The 16,691-nt window shown below is 35.3% G+C and overlaps 1 protein-coding gene across 1 annotated transcript in view; it reads left to right on the plus strand.

Annotated features, from left to right (window-relative positions):
* The window catches only part of ctnna1 (catenin alpha 1), a 102,870-nt gene that overhangs the window by 77,749 nt on the left and 8,430 nt on the right, over positions 1 to 16,691 (plus strand). Inside the window, exons 12-15 of the mRNA XM_003215256.4 lie at positions 2,818 to 3,018; positions 9,161 to 9,312; positions 11,229 to 11,339; positions 13,423 to 13,604. Coding sequence (XP_003215304.1) covers positions 2,818 to 3,018; positions 9,161 to 9,312; positions 11,229 to 11,339; positions 13,423 to 13,604 — 646 coding nt within the window. The remainder of the gene's footprint in view (positions 1 to 2,817; positions 3,019 to 9,160; positions 9,313 to 11,228; positions 11,340 to 13,422; positions 13,605 to 16,691) is intronic.

Consider the following 16,691-nt stretch of genomic DNA (forward strand, 5'->3'; position numbering starts at 1 on the left):
TTTAAGGGATAGCCAAGAGGATCTGAACTAATTACAGCCTTGCATTAACAAATCTAATAAAGAGTGGCAGCTATTTAAGGCAACTTCACACTAGTTTTTCTACATTTCCTTCTAGCTATTTTTCATGTAGGAAAGAACCATGTGTTACCATCACTGGAATAAGTAGCATTATTGTATGTATTTCTGTTACTTGCTCATGGCAACAAGCGTGCTAAGTATCAGACTGAACTTGGGGGGAAAAGAGGATTGAGAAGTGATAACATACTCATCTTTACATATTGAAGAGGATGGCATGTAAAAGATGCTGTGAGCTTTTTTTATTAAAGATGTGAACTAGTGCACTCAAATGACAAGAAAAGAAATTAGATTTCAACGCTAAGAAGGAAGAAGAACTTCACTGTGAAGATCTATTTGGCAGTGGATTAAACTGCTTGAGACGGTAGTGGATTCCCCTTCTTTCTTGTTAACTGGCATCAAATCAACAACCTACAGTAACCTCATGAATAGTGATGATGATTATAATATACATTGTAATTTATCTAATATTATGTGTACCCTCCTTTTTCTCTCTAAAAAAGATGGCTTGGAGAGCCATCTTTTTTAGAGAGAGATGACTTGGAGAGCCATCTCTTGGGATCATTTTTGTTATCATTCCTGTATGTCAGAAAGATAGCTCTTGAGTCTCTTCCAGCTCTCTTTTTACATGATTTTATGATTCTAGGAACATTTTTTTTCTTTTGGCAAAGAAATTTATGGGATCTTTACAAATGTCAAATTGAACATCTTATGTCCTTAACTGTGGATATAACTCTGTTAGCTAGTATGGAAATATCAGGTTTGATGCCAAGTCAATGTCTGTTATGCTACCCAGAAGCCGGCATATTTATCTGCAGATTTGAATGAGGTGCAGGTTGTTGAATTCCCAATCTTTAATCCTATGAAGTACTCAATAGACAAACAGACATGAGAGAACTGCTGCTTCTGTAGATCTCATAATGGCAGTAGAAGCAAAAGAGCAAGGTACATTAATTTCCCTGGCTATAAAATATAGACTATTTCTGTCTTCTCCACCATGTTTTCAGATATATGCACAGACGTTACTGGAAAGTGCTGTGAAAAAAGAAGATGGTGATGGCAACAATAATGCATGCCACCTGTGTTTTGAGCAATTCATCCTCTCCATGCCCTTTGGCAAGAGAAGCAGCTAGATGCTCAGGTGTCCATGTGAAATTGCAAACCTATGCATATTATTTAAGTTGTGTGTATAATTATTATGTTACCTGCATAAGCTTACAGCCTTAATTACTCTGGGGCTGTAGAGTGCAATGCCCTCTTCTATGAACATTCTTTCCCTTCCTTCAACAATGAATTCTGCTATTTTAGCAATGACACTCTAGTGTTTTCCCTTTAAAAATGTGGGAATCCTTATGGCCAGCAAAAAGATAGGGCTGAATAAAAATTACCTGTGTAGGCTAGAGATGGGAAGGGCTTTAGGGATGCAAGGGGAATGGAGGATGTTAACAGAGGTCAAAGGGATAGGTTGAAACTTTAAGACACTTAATAAAATTTACATGATTTTCTGCATGCTTACAAATATAAACAAACTTAGTGGCTCTCAAGATCTACTAGTTGCTTTCTCTGCTATTCAACTAGGTTCTGTCTGCAGATTTTGTATTGACAAACTGCTCCAATAACCCTTCTATATTGCTAGTTACTATTTACTTTCCCATATTATAAGAGTAATTTACTCTTTTGAGTAACTCCAGTAACAGACATTGCTAATACTACACCCAATGATGGCATTTTAGAAGATGAGATAACTTGAAACAAGAAACTTGTGGTAGTCTGGCTATGCCATTTTATATACTTCTGATTTTCATTAGATAGTTTTAAAATGTCTTCAGTAGTGTCAAGAATAAGAACATATGTTGGCAACCTGGAACGGATGAATGATTACATGAAGAGAATATTTCTTGCAGTGGCAAGTCTCACTTTCCCATAAAGCAGCATAATGCTTCAGTGGTATTACTTAGTACCTTAAACGCCAGACCTAAGTATCTGGAAAACTGAGTGTCATAAAGCGTGAAATTGTCAGAGATGCCTGAGTAGCATGAACAAAATATTGCCAGTAGAAGCTTCAGCCTCTTCGTCTTTCTGGGACCATAAACATTCTTCAGATTCTGTAACAATCAAATTGTTCTTAAGGATGTTTATAAGTACCTTAATTTCCCCGGTGTTCTTGATTTGCTGCCAGATCAGTTTATAGAAAGTTTTAGAACACTGACAAGTATACATCTTATTCCTTATCCATATTTTAAATAAAATTCATTTTAAATTACTGAATGGTTACTTCTGTTTTCAATCAGTTATTTAGATTTTCAAATGTTCTTTCTTAATAGGAACACTTCAATGCTATGTTTTGTTTTTACTTAGCGATAGTACCAGACCCTATTTCTTCATAGCCATACCTGATTTTATTTTAGTAGTAATAAAAGCAATAGTAGTGTGCCTTCAGATCAATTCCTACTTATGGTTACTCTAAAGAAAACCTATTACCATGTTTTCTTGTTCAGGGAGAGTTTGCCTTTATCTTCCTCTGAGGCTGAGACAGTGTAACTGGGTTACAATGACTGACCCAGTGGGTTTCAATAACCGACCAAGGATTTGAACTATGATCTCCATAATCATGTTACGCCATGCTGGCTCTTACCTATTAGTAGAACTTTCAATCAAATTATTTTTAATAGCATATTTGTATTCATTTACACAGAACCTGGCAAAGTCTTACTATCTCAAGTGTTGTTTTTTTGTCAACAGAGAATCACATTCTAGAAGATGTAAACAAATGTGTCATTGCTCTCCAAGAAAAGGATGTTGATGGTTTAGATCGTACTGCTGGTGCAATTCGTGGTCGTGCAGCAAGAGTAATTCATGTTGTCACTTCAGAAATGGACAATTATGAACCTGGGGTGTATACAGAAAAGGTTTTGGATGCAACAAAGCTGCTGTCAAACACAGGTAAGATAAACTACATTGTAATGGTTTTATTGGGATACTTAATAGGCTTAATACTACTTTGCACAGGATTTTTGGGGCAATCCAGTTGGAGCCATTGAAAGAATGTGATCTGTCAGAGAAACAGATTCCATTTCCAAGTTGTAAAAAGGTAAAGGTTTCCCCTGACGTTAAGTCCAGTCATGTCTGACTCTGGAGGTTGGTGCTCATCTCCATTTCTAAGCCAAAGAACCGGTGTTGTCCGTAGACACCTCCAAGTTTATGTGGCCAGCATGACTGCATGGAGCACTGTTACCTTCCCGCCGGAGCGGTACCTATTGATCTCACATTGGCATGTTTTCGAACTACTAGGTTGGCAGAAGCTGGAGCTAATAGCGGGAGCTCACTCCGCTCCTGGGATTTAAACCTGCGATCTTTCGGTCTGCAAGTTCAGCTGCTCAGTGCTTTGACACATTTCGCCACCGGGGCTCCGTCCAAGTTGTAGCTTGAGGCATGTGGAAATTGCAAAGGGGTGAAGAAAGATGCATTTCAGAAGCAGATCCTGCTCCTGTAGTGTTGGTTGTAGCCTTGGTATTGAAGGCACTATAAGAAGTTGCAGGGGTGTTTTAGAATGTAGTAACTGTTAACCCTTAGCCCTGACATCCATAGTAATTTGCTAGGACACTTGCTGTAAATTTGGGTTCATTGAATTAGGATGAGTTAATTGTAAAATATCTTATATTCGTTCCAAAGAATGTCTGGCTTGTCCTGTTATTTTTTTAGAGCACTTAAAAGATATGTTGTTTTGTGCTAATAAAGCATTTAAAGCTTAGATTAACTTCTTGATATATCTTTCTATAGAGCCCAATGTGGTACATGAAATACCACAAAACATTGGTGCATCTTTTTTATATATAGGTTTTCTATTTGTATTGTAATCAGTGCAGTACTTAGTTTGAACATTTATAAAGGAACATTTATAAAGGAACAAAAGGGACTTTCATTTCTACAAATGAATTATTTAACCTCCACACATTTATCCTACATACTCCACTCAGTGCTCCTGTCAATGCTACATCTAGTGTGCCTATATTTACCATACAATGACATACACAGACAAAAGCTTTGCAGAACTTTGATCCCCACTTCCCTCCCAGAATGTGTTTCAATGAAGAGACCAATATAAGATTCTTGGACAAAGCCATAAATCTCTGCTCTATTTGTTAAATTGAACTGAGCTTGGGTTAGTGGAGCTTATCGAATACATTTGCTATTGAATTAAATATAGCATTGATCGCATTATCAGGTAGTTCTGGTGATCCTGATGATAGATAAAACATTTACCTGGTGCAGTGGTTAGTTCATTTTGCTCCAAAAGTAAAGCATAGCTTTACTCTTTCTTGGAATGTTCTTTACATGTGTGCTCAACATTTTTTTTGCTTTGTGGCAAATAATCATTTTAAAACAGCCTTAGTCATAAAATTAAAAATGCATGGATTTCAAAGTGTTAGTTTTCATCATCCCAAATTTGACCTTTATTTGCAAACCACCTATTTCATTGTGCCCCTCCTTTTTGTATCTTAAAAAAATTAGATCTTCACTTGGTATCCATATGCCATACCCTGTTACACTAATACTGCATCTGTTGCATTGACATAGCTATATCTTTGTTGCACTACTTTTAACACCACATGTATAAGCAACAATATCTATCTATCTTTGGTTGTGTAATCATTTTTATTTATTTCATGTGAGTATAGTACTTTGAAAGTGGGAGAACAAATAGTAACTTAAGAGATAGTAGGAAATAAGGAGGATAGATGAAGAGATGAGGGAGGGGGGAAGATAAATAAATATACAGTAGAGTCTCACTTATCCAACACTCGCTTATCCAATGTTCTGGATTATCCAACGCATTTTTGTAGTCAATGTTTTCAATATAACATGATATTTTGGTGCTAATTTTGTAAATACAGTAATTACAACATAACATTACTGCGCATTGAACTACTTTTTCTGTCAAATTTGTTGTATAACATGATGTTTTGGTGCTTAATTTGTAAAATCATAACCTATTTTGATGTTTAATAGGCTTTTTCTTAATCTCTCCTTATTATTCAACATATTCGCTTATCCAAAGTGCTGCCGGCCCGTTTATGTTGGATAAGTGAGACTCTACTGTATCTATATATATATAAAAAGAATTTATATGTATGTATATGTGTGTGTGTGTATGTATGTATGTGTGTATGTGTGTGTGTGTGTGTGTGTGTGTGTATATATGGAAAAAATGAAAGAAAAAGATACACAAAATATAATAATAGGGGAAAAAAACAGTAGTGCTCTTGATTATGGTTTGACTTCCCATCTTGGTTTCAGAAATTCTTTTTTTTTTCTCGTTCTCTTGACGTTTCTTTAATATTCTTCTATTTGGATCATTTTTATATGTAGGACAGGTCTATCATAAGGTCTGTTCTTCTTTTTCTCATAAATTTTATAAAGCATGTCCAGTCGGTATTATTTTTCCCTTCTCTTAACTTTTGTTTTAAGCTATCCATTTGAATTATATCCCATATTTTACTCAGCCATTCCTCTATGGTTGGACGTCTTTTCCCCTTCCATACTTTTGCTAATGTGAGTCTAGCCACTGTACTTATATGAAAGATTCTATCTTCATTTTTATTAAATTTTGGATTTGTAAAGCCTAATAGATACATTTCTGGCTCTAATTTGAATTTCATGCCTATAATTTCTTGTGCTATTTGGTGTACTGCCTTCCATTCTTTTTTTACTTTTTCACAGCTCCACCATTGGTGGTAAAATGTCCCTATTTTTTCCCCCACATTTTCAGCATAGGTTGGAATTCGTTTTGTTGATTTTTGCTAATTTTTCAGGAGTGTATTACCACCTGTATTGCATTTTGTTCCAGTTTTCTTTAATATCAATGGCCGCTGTATATTTTAGTTTTTTCTTCAAGTTTCTTCCCAATATTCCAGGTTTAAATTGTGCCCTATATCTTTGGCCCATTTTACCATAATCTCCTTAATTTGTTCCTCTTCTGTTGCCCAATTAAGTAGTTGTTGGTAAAGTATTTTTATTCATTTATCTTTTTGCATTATGATTTCCCATTTTCCCGAATTTTGATTAAAGCCCTTTTTTTCATCTTCTTTATAGCACGCTTGTATTTGATAGTATTGATACCATGAGGTTTGTTTAAATTCTCGTCTGATTTCTGTTTGTGTTTTTATTGTTAATACATTGTTATTCCTTTTTAATATTTGCTGGTATGTTAACCAATTTTCTTTACTAAATTCCCTGTTATGCTTAGCTTCAATCGGGGATATCCAAAGTGGTGTTTTGTTATAAAATCTATCTTTATATTTTTCCCATGTCTTTATTAATGATGCTCTTATGAAATGATTGCTAATTTTTTCCCGTTTTTCTTTTATTATACCAGATATAATTGTGCCATTCCAGGGCTAATAATCTGCTATGTTTTAATGTTGTCCACTCTTTTAACCAAACTAGATTACATTCCTCATAGTAGCATTTTAGGTCTGGAAGGCCTAATCCTCCTCACTTTGTGTCATCCCTTAATAATTTTAAATTTATTCTAGCTTTTTTATTTTTCTATAAGAATTTACTGATGTCTTTAGTCCATTTTTAAATATATAATCAGATCTTATAATTGGGAGGGATTGGAATAGGAATAGTAATTTTGGTAGGACCATCATTTTTATTATGGCAATACGTCCCATTAGAGAGATATTTAGAAATTTCCATTTTTCTAGGTCCGTCTGAATTTTTGTCCGTGTTGTTTCATAATTATTTTTTAGTAATTTTGAGTTGTTTGCTGTTAATTGAATTCCTAGGTACTTAATATTTTTCACCACTATTACACCCATTTTCCATAGTTCATTCTTCTTTTTATCCAAAATTTTAGTCATTATTTTGATTTTCCCTCTGTTTAGTTTAAAGACTGTGAGATTTCCAAATTTTTCTATTTTTTTGTATCCATAAATTTAGTTTCTCCAATGGGTTTTCTATTATGCAGATCACATCGTCTGCATATGCCCTAATTTTATAACAATGATTTCTTATTTTTAATCCCTCTAAATTTTTTTCATCTTTTATCTCTTTCATTAACATTTCCATGATCATTATAAATAGTAGGAGTGAGATCGGGCAACCTTGCCTTGTACCTCTCTTTATACTAATTGGGTTTTTTTTTGTTTTTTTTACTTTCTTTCCCATTTATAATGATTGCTGCTTCTTGGTTTGTATAGATTGCTTTTATTGCGTTTTGGAAATTGTGGCCTATATCTAATTCTTGTAATAATAAAAATAAGTCCCAATTTATTTTGTCAAATGCTTTTTCAGCATCTATAAATAACAGGACCAGTTCTTTTTCATTGTGCACTTCATAGTATTCAAGTGTGTTGATTATTATCCTAATGTTATCTCTAATTTGTCTTTTTGGTAGAAAACCAACCTGGTCCTCTGATACCCAATCTTTTAGAAATATTTTAGCCTATTAGCCATTATTAAAGTGAATATTTTATAATCATTATTTAATAGGGAGATTGGTCTATAATTATTTGTTTCTGTAGGGTCAGTGTTTTCCTTATGTATAAGTATTATATTCGCTTTTTCCATGATTTTGGTATTTGTTTACTTTCTAATATGCCATTTAGAATTTCCTTTAGGAGTGGGGTTAATTCTTCTTCGAATGTTTTGTAGAATAATGCCAAAAATCCGATATCTATCTGTAAAGGACTAAGAACGACTAAGGTTCTTTCAGGCAGGGGAAATCTTTTTATCCACCCGCTGCCACCAATTTGTAACGAATTTATAATGACTGCCACCAGTTTGTAACGTGGCGGCCCCAATTGACAACGAGGTCCCTCCTATTTCAGCAATGTGCGGACCACCAAAGACTCAGGGAGGAGACCTTTTATTTTTTTCTTTCTTCTTCACTTTAGATGGTAGCATAACTTAGTTTAGAATATATGCGACAAAGGCTTGGATGTTGAAAGAACAATAAGTTTATTCAGGCACAGAGCTTAGTGGTTACAATGTTGTTTCTCACTTAGAGGTACACTTTCTTCAACAGTTGCAATAATAACATATGGTGAATTCCCTCTCAAAGGACTTTCTCCTTTCCTTGAGCAGTTTAAACCTTTTTCTTCTCTTACAACCAATGCTATCAACTGATCACTTTGGATCTAACTGGGATTGCTTCCCCTTATCACTCAGACTCCACTACTAACTCAAATAAGTCACTTGACCTATTTAAAATGACTCAAACTAGAGATCTGAACTTCCCTGGTTCTCACTACCTTAGAACCAGTCTTTCCCTGTGATTCCTTGATCACAGACTGACATTTGAACTTCCCTGGTTCCAACCACCTCAGAACCAGTCTTTCCATGTGATTCCTCTGATCACAGACTGAGATTTGAACTTCCCTGGTTTCCCTAAACCTGGAACCAGTCTATTCCCTGTGACTCTCAGATCACAGACTGAGATTTGAACTTCCCTGGTTTCCCTAAACCTGGAACCAGTCTATTCCCTGTGACTCTCAGATCACAGACTGAATTTCTTTTTAAAGTCTGCTCTTTTTCTCTAAACGGCGGTTGGCTCCGCCCTCGTTACTATGGCAGCCTGCCTCAGGATGCTGAGCTGGCTACCATCCCCCACGCACTGATAGCTCTAATACTTATTCTTTTAAAACATATACACACAATTAAACATAATATCTATAAACCAAAATTCATACTTCATTACACTATCTTTCTTATGTGCATTTCAAAAAGGGGTGTATAGAGCCAACATTAATCCAACCGTGATTGCAACCTTTATGGCACAGGTGAGGTGGGATTCCTCATCTCTCCCTCCACATCATACAGGGACCTTTCTGAAGGTGCATGTGCCTCATTCAGGGTTCCTCTCCCTCATCCTTCTTCACCCATAGAGATTGAGCATATGCATATAATTGATTCTGGAAATGCAGGTTAGAGAAATGAAATAAATTTAATCAATGTTGAAATGAGGGGAAATAATATACAAATTTCATTGCTAAATGAACACTACTTTTCAGTATAGTCACCTCAAAATACTTGTCCTTTGTATTTTGGTTGTAAGTTGGTTTTCCTGTATGTTCTTCAGTTATGCCACGTTTTAGTGAACAAGTGGAAGCTGCTGTGGAAGCACTGAGCTCTGACCCTGCTCAGCCAATGGATGAAAATGAATTTATTGATGCCTCACGACTGGTATATGATGGAATTCGTGACATCAGAAAAGCAGTCCTGATGATCAGAGTAAGTAAAACAATATTTTATGAAGTACCAGCTCCAGTAAATCCTACCCATATTTGTATAAAACTAAAGCTTCATATTGGTTACATAATTAGACTCCATATTTTACTCATTAAGTGCAATCCCTACATGCTATTCAACCGTTTTGGTCATTTTCCATACTTTTAACCACAAATCAGGTGCCATTGCTTTATGATAATCACAAAAGGCTTATTATATTGGAAAGTAATAATGCTGTCAGTTGTGTTTAAAGCATTTCCACTAGTTGGCTCAATGGATTTAGTTCATCATTGCCTCCATAAATGACTGCCACAATCTGATTTATGTGAATTGTCATTGAGAAGTTGTGCAGAAGTTTCACCGGGTACATAAAATGATTACCTATTTCTTTGTTTTATTGTCATTTATAGTCTACCCTTTAAGGACAGCTTAAAAGTAACAATAAAATATAACAAAGCACTGAAACAAGATAATTAAAACTTGTCAAGATCTTTCTCACAGTATAGTTTGTACTAGTCTGCGGTTTTGTGGTGGAGTAAGTGAAATATCTAGAGATAGTTGCTAATAATTCCCCTCCCCCTGCTTTTTGTGGCAAGGTAGTGGAAACCTAAGATGTGGTGAATTTCATCGTTCTTTGTTCTGTTCTGTTTGATGTCTGAACCTACAAAGATTCAAAAATGGCATAGTATTTTCAGGAGCATCTTTCTCCTGTATGAATTCTCTCTGTCATTGAAAACTCAAGTCAGGCCCTTGATCAATATATCAATCTTTAGGCATACCTATGCTTTGTGTATAAAGCAATGCTTCTGTGGTGTATTTCTTGTGTTATACAACCCTCCTCAGAGAAATAATTTAATGGATCTGCTTGCATTTTTTCTTCAAAAGTGTGCTGTGGTTTTCCTTGAATTTTCATTATATAGTTGAATATGTGAAAGTTTTCATCTAATTTTATCCATGTTTTGATAGTTTCAATTTATAGATTTTAGATAATAATTTTTGAGAATAAACAAAATGGAACTGAAGTTTTAAGTGAAATGATCAAGATGTTTTACAAGGCTTTTTTGTTAGGAAGCAAAAGGTCAACTACTTGAGCAGGCATGAAAAGGGAATACTGAAATCATGTAAAGCTGAGATTGAAAGCGATTGTGGGGTAATGGTTTGAGCCTTGGATTCTGACACTGGAAGGCCAGGGCCCACATCCCTACTCAGCCATGGAAATCCAGTAGGTGATCTTGGACAATTCACAATCTCCTTATAAATCAGAGGTTCTTGACCAGCGCTCCATGGAAAGATTTCAGCAAGTCTGTGAGCTTGTATTAGTGGAGTAAAAACCACTAATTTCACTTTGGTAGAGCTGTGGCGGCATTAACTTAGACTTAGGTGAATGAACAAATAAACCAGTAATGGGCAAACTGTGTCCTGGTAGCTGCATATATCCCACAGTGTCCCAGAGTTTATAACTGCCCACTGCCAGCTCCATTTTTTCCAGGAGATTTTTTTATACCAAATAACCATCAAAATATTATAAAACTAGTTGAAATCCATCCATTTTCTTCCCTCAAGTTGTCCCCCACATACTTTTAAAACCTGTTAGAATACCAAAAGAAACTTTAGAGGCTCTATTTAATGAGTGCAGTTTAGTCCAGTGTTTATCTCAAATCTTTAAAAGCCCACACTTTTTGTTTGTATTTCTTTAAACTGTGTGAATGTTTTTATCCATCCTTTCCATAACACTACTGCCAATGCATTGCAGAAATGTAACAATGGTATTAAGTTTGCGCAATTGAGTTAACATTTTGTCAGCAAGCTTCACAAATATTTCGTGTTTAGTTTGCATTCCAAAGTTCACTGCATTCCAGAGTAAATAACTCTGAGAAATTTGTTCTTATGTTTGATTTGTGTTTCAATTGCTTTTGTAGACTCCTGAAGAATTGGATGATTCAGACTTTGAGACGGAAGACTTTGATGTCAGAAGTAGGACTAGCGTTCAGACTGAAGATGACCAACTTATCGCTGGCCAAAGTGCAAGAGTAAGAGAACAGTTATGGTTACTCTTTTCAGGTCTCAACAAGACTATCAACAATAATCTACAATTAGCACTCCTCTCTCTTTTTTAGTAAAATCTTATATGTTATTTGTTTTTGTTCTTCTTTAATATAAATATTTCTACAGTTGAACAGGAGCATGCCACATTATATATTCTAGGTACTTTAGCCTGCAAATCCATGATCTCTGAACATTGGCCACAATGGCTTGTAATGCAAAACATCTAGAAAGCATCGGATTAACTGTTTCTGATATAGAGAATGGAATCTGGCTTCTGTTTTTCCTTGACTTTCCATTAGTGTTCACATCTTGTCTTCAATTAGGAATCTGGTGGAAGAAATTTAAACTGTAAGAAAATAATGACACCTCTCTTGCATTAGAGAATGACTCAGTTGTAAAGTCATCACACATATGTATAATCTTCTCTTCTTTTCCATGTCACAGTAGTTAAACTCCAGACTCTAGGCAATTTGATCTGTGTAATTCATTACTTTTGGACCCACTCTTAGTTCTTTGGTAAATCAAAATCCATGGCATGAAGCCCCTGAGACTTGGCTGTTTATGAAATTGCTTCTACTATGATAAAAGTTATGTGCTTTTAATGATATTCTCATATGCACATTTGGTCTTCACCACACACACCCATACACACATGTATTCTGTATGCCAAGCACAGATTTAGAGGAGCATGTAATCTGCCTTCTGCTTTAACATTCCCTTGACTTTAATAATATAATAATAATAAAACTTTAAACCTTCCCCATGATAACAAGGGAAAGAAGAATATATCTCTTATCAGGAAATGCACTATGTTGGGAAGCTTAAAAAAAAAATAACCTAGCCCGAATATAAAAGGCTGCCTTTGGAGATATTATATTTTGATCTTCCTTCAGACACACATATTAGTAGTTAATCTCTCTTCTTTGTGATAGCAGAATGTTCCTGCCCCCTTTGCATGATGAAGATTTTTTTTTCTCTACACTGTCACAATTCTTTTAACCGTATCTTAAATGTTATGCATTTAAATCTTATTTTGAAACGTACCCAGTTTCTTTTTGGATTACTTGAAAAGGCTGGGGCCAGAGCTGAACATAAATATTCAATTATCTACTGTACTTTAAGCAACCAGGTATCACTACACCTGTATTTTATACTAACCATCAAATTTGACAAATTTCATCAAAATCATAAATAACTAACTGTATTTTTAAAGATAGAGCAAGTGTAACTGGTTGTTTTGTTTTTATTTATTCTTGTGTTTTTGCTTGCATATGTGCAGTGCACAAAGAACACTACAGGGATAATTAAGGGAAAAGATTTATTACAAAAGGCAGGTGCTTGATTCAAGTGGCTCTGTTGTTTAGAAGTCATGCCACTTGACAGTGCAGGTGGTTTACCCACTTACAGGCAAATTTGCGTGTGGATAGCCATGCCCTTGCAAGGAAATGTCTCAGTCTACCCCCCTTAGCATTTCATAAATCCTATAATATTGTTCCTCTCTAATTTGTTTTAACAATGAAAAAGTCCTTACATCCTTTATAGGTAGCAAGTGTCTAATCTTTTTTTAAATTCAACTGTGTTTAAGGTCAGCATGATATTATTGCATAGTATACTTCTAAATCTTTCTTTCATATTCTTAACACAACATTGATCAGTGTATGCAAGTAGGATTTCAGCAATAAATGTATATTTAAAATGTTCACTTCAGCTGACTGTACTTTTCATATATAGTGAATGCTATAGCAATTTGAAGTGCCTTCTGTGAAAAGGATTGTAGAGGATAAGAAAAGAGAAAAAGAAACTAAACTTTCTAAGGCTCCTAGTAATTTTCTTCTAGTAATGCTTTAGATGACAGCCTTTTTGTTAAGTAACTTTCTTTCTTGATATTTTCTTTCCTTATAATTTTAATAGATAATTTATATAGTCACAAAGTTTGGATCAAGATGAAAAGAAATGCTCCTGTCAACCCATTATAATTTAATCTTCCCATTATAAATTACTAGAACCTGAAAAGGCCCCATGCTAATGAATGAAAAGAATTATGAATGGAGCAATTCTTCATTTCAGGCTATCATGGCTCAGCTCCCTCAAGAACAAAAGGCAAAAATTGCTGAACAAGTTGCCAGCTTCCAGGAAGAGAAGAGTAAATTGGATGCTGAAGTTTCTAAATGGGATGACAGTGGTAATGATATTATTGTTCTGGCCAAACAAATGTGCATGATTATGATGGAAATGACAGACTTCACCAGGTAAGGATTCTTCATGGCTCTGCTACTTAAGTAAACTGTTTTAGAGGCAATTTTGCATTCCTTATTTAACAAGCCTATTTCAAGTAACATTGATTTCTAAATATTACCATAACACAGTAGTTATCAACCTGGGACCCCCAGATGTTTTTGGTCTACAGCTCCCAGAAATCCCAGCCAGTTTACCAGCTGTTAGGATTTCTGGGAGTTGAAGGCCAAAAACATCTGGGGACTCCAGGCTGAGAACCACTGCCATAACATATTGCAATCAGTATTGTTTTTAACTTCTTTGCAAGTCTGTCTTGCCAATAACTTGCTCATTTTACCAAAGCTCAGACCTGAAAATGAATCAATCTGAGGGATGACCTCTTCCTGGAGTGAAAGAAGTTCCTATAGATGGCTGTGTCATTCAAGAGCAGCAAGCATAATATTTTTCTGGGGAGACTCCAAATTGAGAGCAGGTGGCATTGCTCTCTGGCAGTTCCATTTATAGTGGGATAGCCATTATCAAGATTTAGTAATAAGACTGTGTAGCATTTATGCTGTAGTATCTAGGATTCTCTGTCTTCCATGCTATGTAACATTTACATATATCTTAAATGAATGAGATCATCCAGATATTTAAAGTCTGGTGGGTAGCATAAAACTCTACAGTCATTTTTTCGTACATTCTAGGTTATGGAAATGGTGATACTACTGCCAGGCTTAGTAATAGATTGGTTAGGAGCCAAGAAACTAGTGCAATCCATGCATATTTGATATATTGTTCGTGGGTGGTTTGTTGATCCAGGTTCATGGTTGTCAGTCTGTTCTGAGGGCTGTTGTATTCTCATAACTTGAACTTGGGCTGTGCTCATTAACCCATCTTTTGAACTTAGGAGTGTGCCTCTGAGGGCCAGAGTCTCTGTTACAAGATTAGGCCAGCATCCCAACTATATTATCTTATTTAGATAAAGATAACCGTTCTTCAGTGGTTACTTCCCATCTGAGTTTATAAAAATATTTTATGTGTGTTGCTGTATTTGAAAAGCAGTCCAGTAACTTAGATTGGAATTCTGCAAGATTGCTAAAGTAGTAACTGGGTCTGGGAATTATGAACAATATATGTGAATCTGTTAGCTTCATTGGCTTCTAGTTTCCAGCCCAACTGAGAATGCTCAGTTAGACCTTCAAAACTTAAGGGGGCAAGTAAATTATACCAGGCAACAATGAGAAAGGGGACATTTTAATAGTAGTTCTCTTGGTATAGAATGGCCTCCTCAGAGAAGGCCTGTTTATAATGTCTTTCTGACACTAGACACATACTTCTTAAAAATTCTTCTAGAAACTTTAAACCAGGGGTCCACAAACTTTTAAAGCAGAGGGCCGGTCCACAATCCTTCAGCCTGTTGAGGGGCCGAATTATCATTTGGGAAAAAACCCGAACAAATTCCTATGCACACTGCACATATCTTATTTGTAGTGCAAAACAACAATGACAACGAAAGAAAAATACAATATTTAAAAATGAAAACAATTTTAACCAACATAAACCTATCAGGCTTTCAATAGGAAGTGTGGGCCTTCTTCTGGCCAATGAGATAGTCAGGTTAATTAGGATTGTTGTTGTTGTTGTGTGCCTTCAAGTCATTTCAGACTCAGGGTGAGTCTAAGTCTAAAATTATTTATTTATTCATTTACTACGTTTATTTACTACATTTATATCCCACCCTTCTCACCCCGAAGGGAACTCAGAGCAGCTGTATGTACATACAATATATTATATTATTAGCATAACACAATATTAGCATTATATATTACTATATTGAACTATGCCACTATACTGTAATATTATATGTAATATATAACATATAAGAAATATTATTATATGGTATTATAATTAGTATTATATTGTATAAAATGATAATATTATTATCAATATCATAAGTATATACAATATATTATATTATTAAAACTGATATAAAAAAATGTATATTATAAATAAGGGCGGGGGCCAGGTAAATGACCTTGGAGGGCCGCATCCGGCCCCCTGGCCTTAGTTTGGGGACCCCTGCTTTAAACTATGATAAGGTGTTACATTGTTTTATGTGTGCAAATCTTTGTTACATTTTAATGGCAACGAATATTCTGCTTTAATATGATATTTTTTATATTTATCATGATGTATTAGCTGTACTTCATGCTATGTTAAATAATCACAGGTAAGCTGGAGGAGCAGTCACTATCTGTGGGTTTACCTCTTGCTTCAACTTGCTCTAGACTTCCTAAAAATTCTGTTCCATTGAAACCATTGATTCCTCTATCTCCTTTCAGTTTCCTTTCTCCTGTCTAGCCAGCCCTTCGAGCTTTTAATCTGTCTTTCCCGGTATAGCACTATTTCTTCATTTAACCTCTCGAAAAACCTTAATTGATCAGTCTAATTTATAAACAAATTAACAATGACTTTAGTAGTTAGACGATAAAAAGAAGCAGAAACAAATTAATCTGGAGAAGACAAAGACTATTGCCACTTGTCTTCTGAGAAAAGGAGGTGATAAGCAGAGGAAAAAAAATAATTTACTTAACTCCCCGAAGAGCAAAAGCATACAGTCACAAAAGAAGAGCAACAAACACAGATGGGCACAAAAGATCAGCACGCCAGTGAGGAATGTGCCACAAACTCAAATTTCATAGTTAAAATTAAAGAAAATATTTCTATCTTCAAGTGAAAGCAAAGCCAAGAGGACCTCTCTCTGCAGAAGTGGGATATCACAGTAAGACTTAAAAAAAAAAAGAATTGGAGTAGGGAATTAAAGCTTTAAAAATTATTCCCCTTCCAACTTGAAAGATGGAAAGAAGCAGGGAAACCGAATGTCCAGCCAGGCAAGGCATTACAGTCAAGTGAGCAGCTGTCAGCTATTTCACCTAAATAAAAGGAGCCTGCTGCAAAGTAAGAGGTTCAATCCACCATCCTAATCCAGGTTGGTTGAAATTAACCACTTGGAAAATGAGTGGAAAAAAATGTTAAAGCTACTGAGATTCAGTTACAAATACTATCTTATTATCTAGATGATAATACACTCCACAGATTTATTAAGATACCTGGAAAGC

The sequence above is a fragment of the Anolis carolinensis genome, chromosome 1, assembly GCF_035594765.1.
Source record: "Anolis carolinensis isolate JA03-04 chromosome 1, rAnoCar3.1.pri, whole genome shotgun sequence".
Lineage (NCBI taxonomy): Eukaryota > Metazoa > Chordata > Lepidosauria > Squamata > Dactyloidae > Anolis > Anolis carolinensis.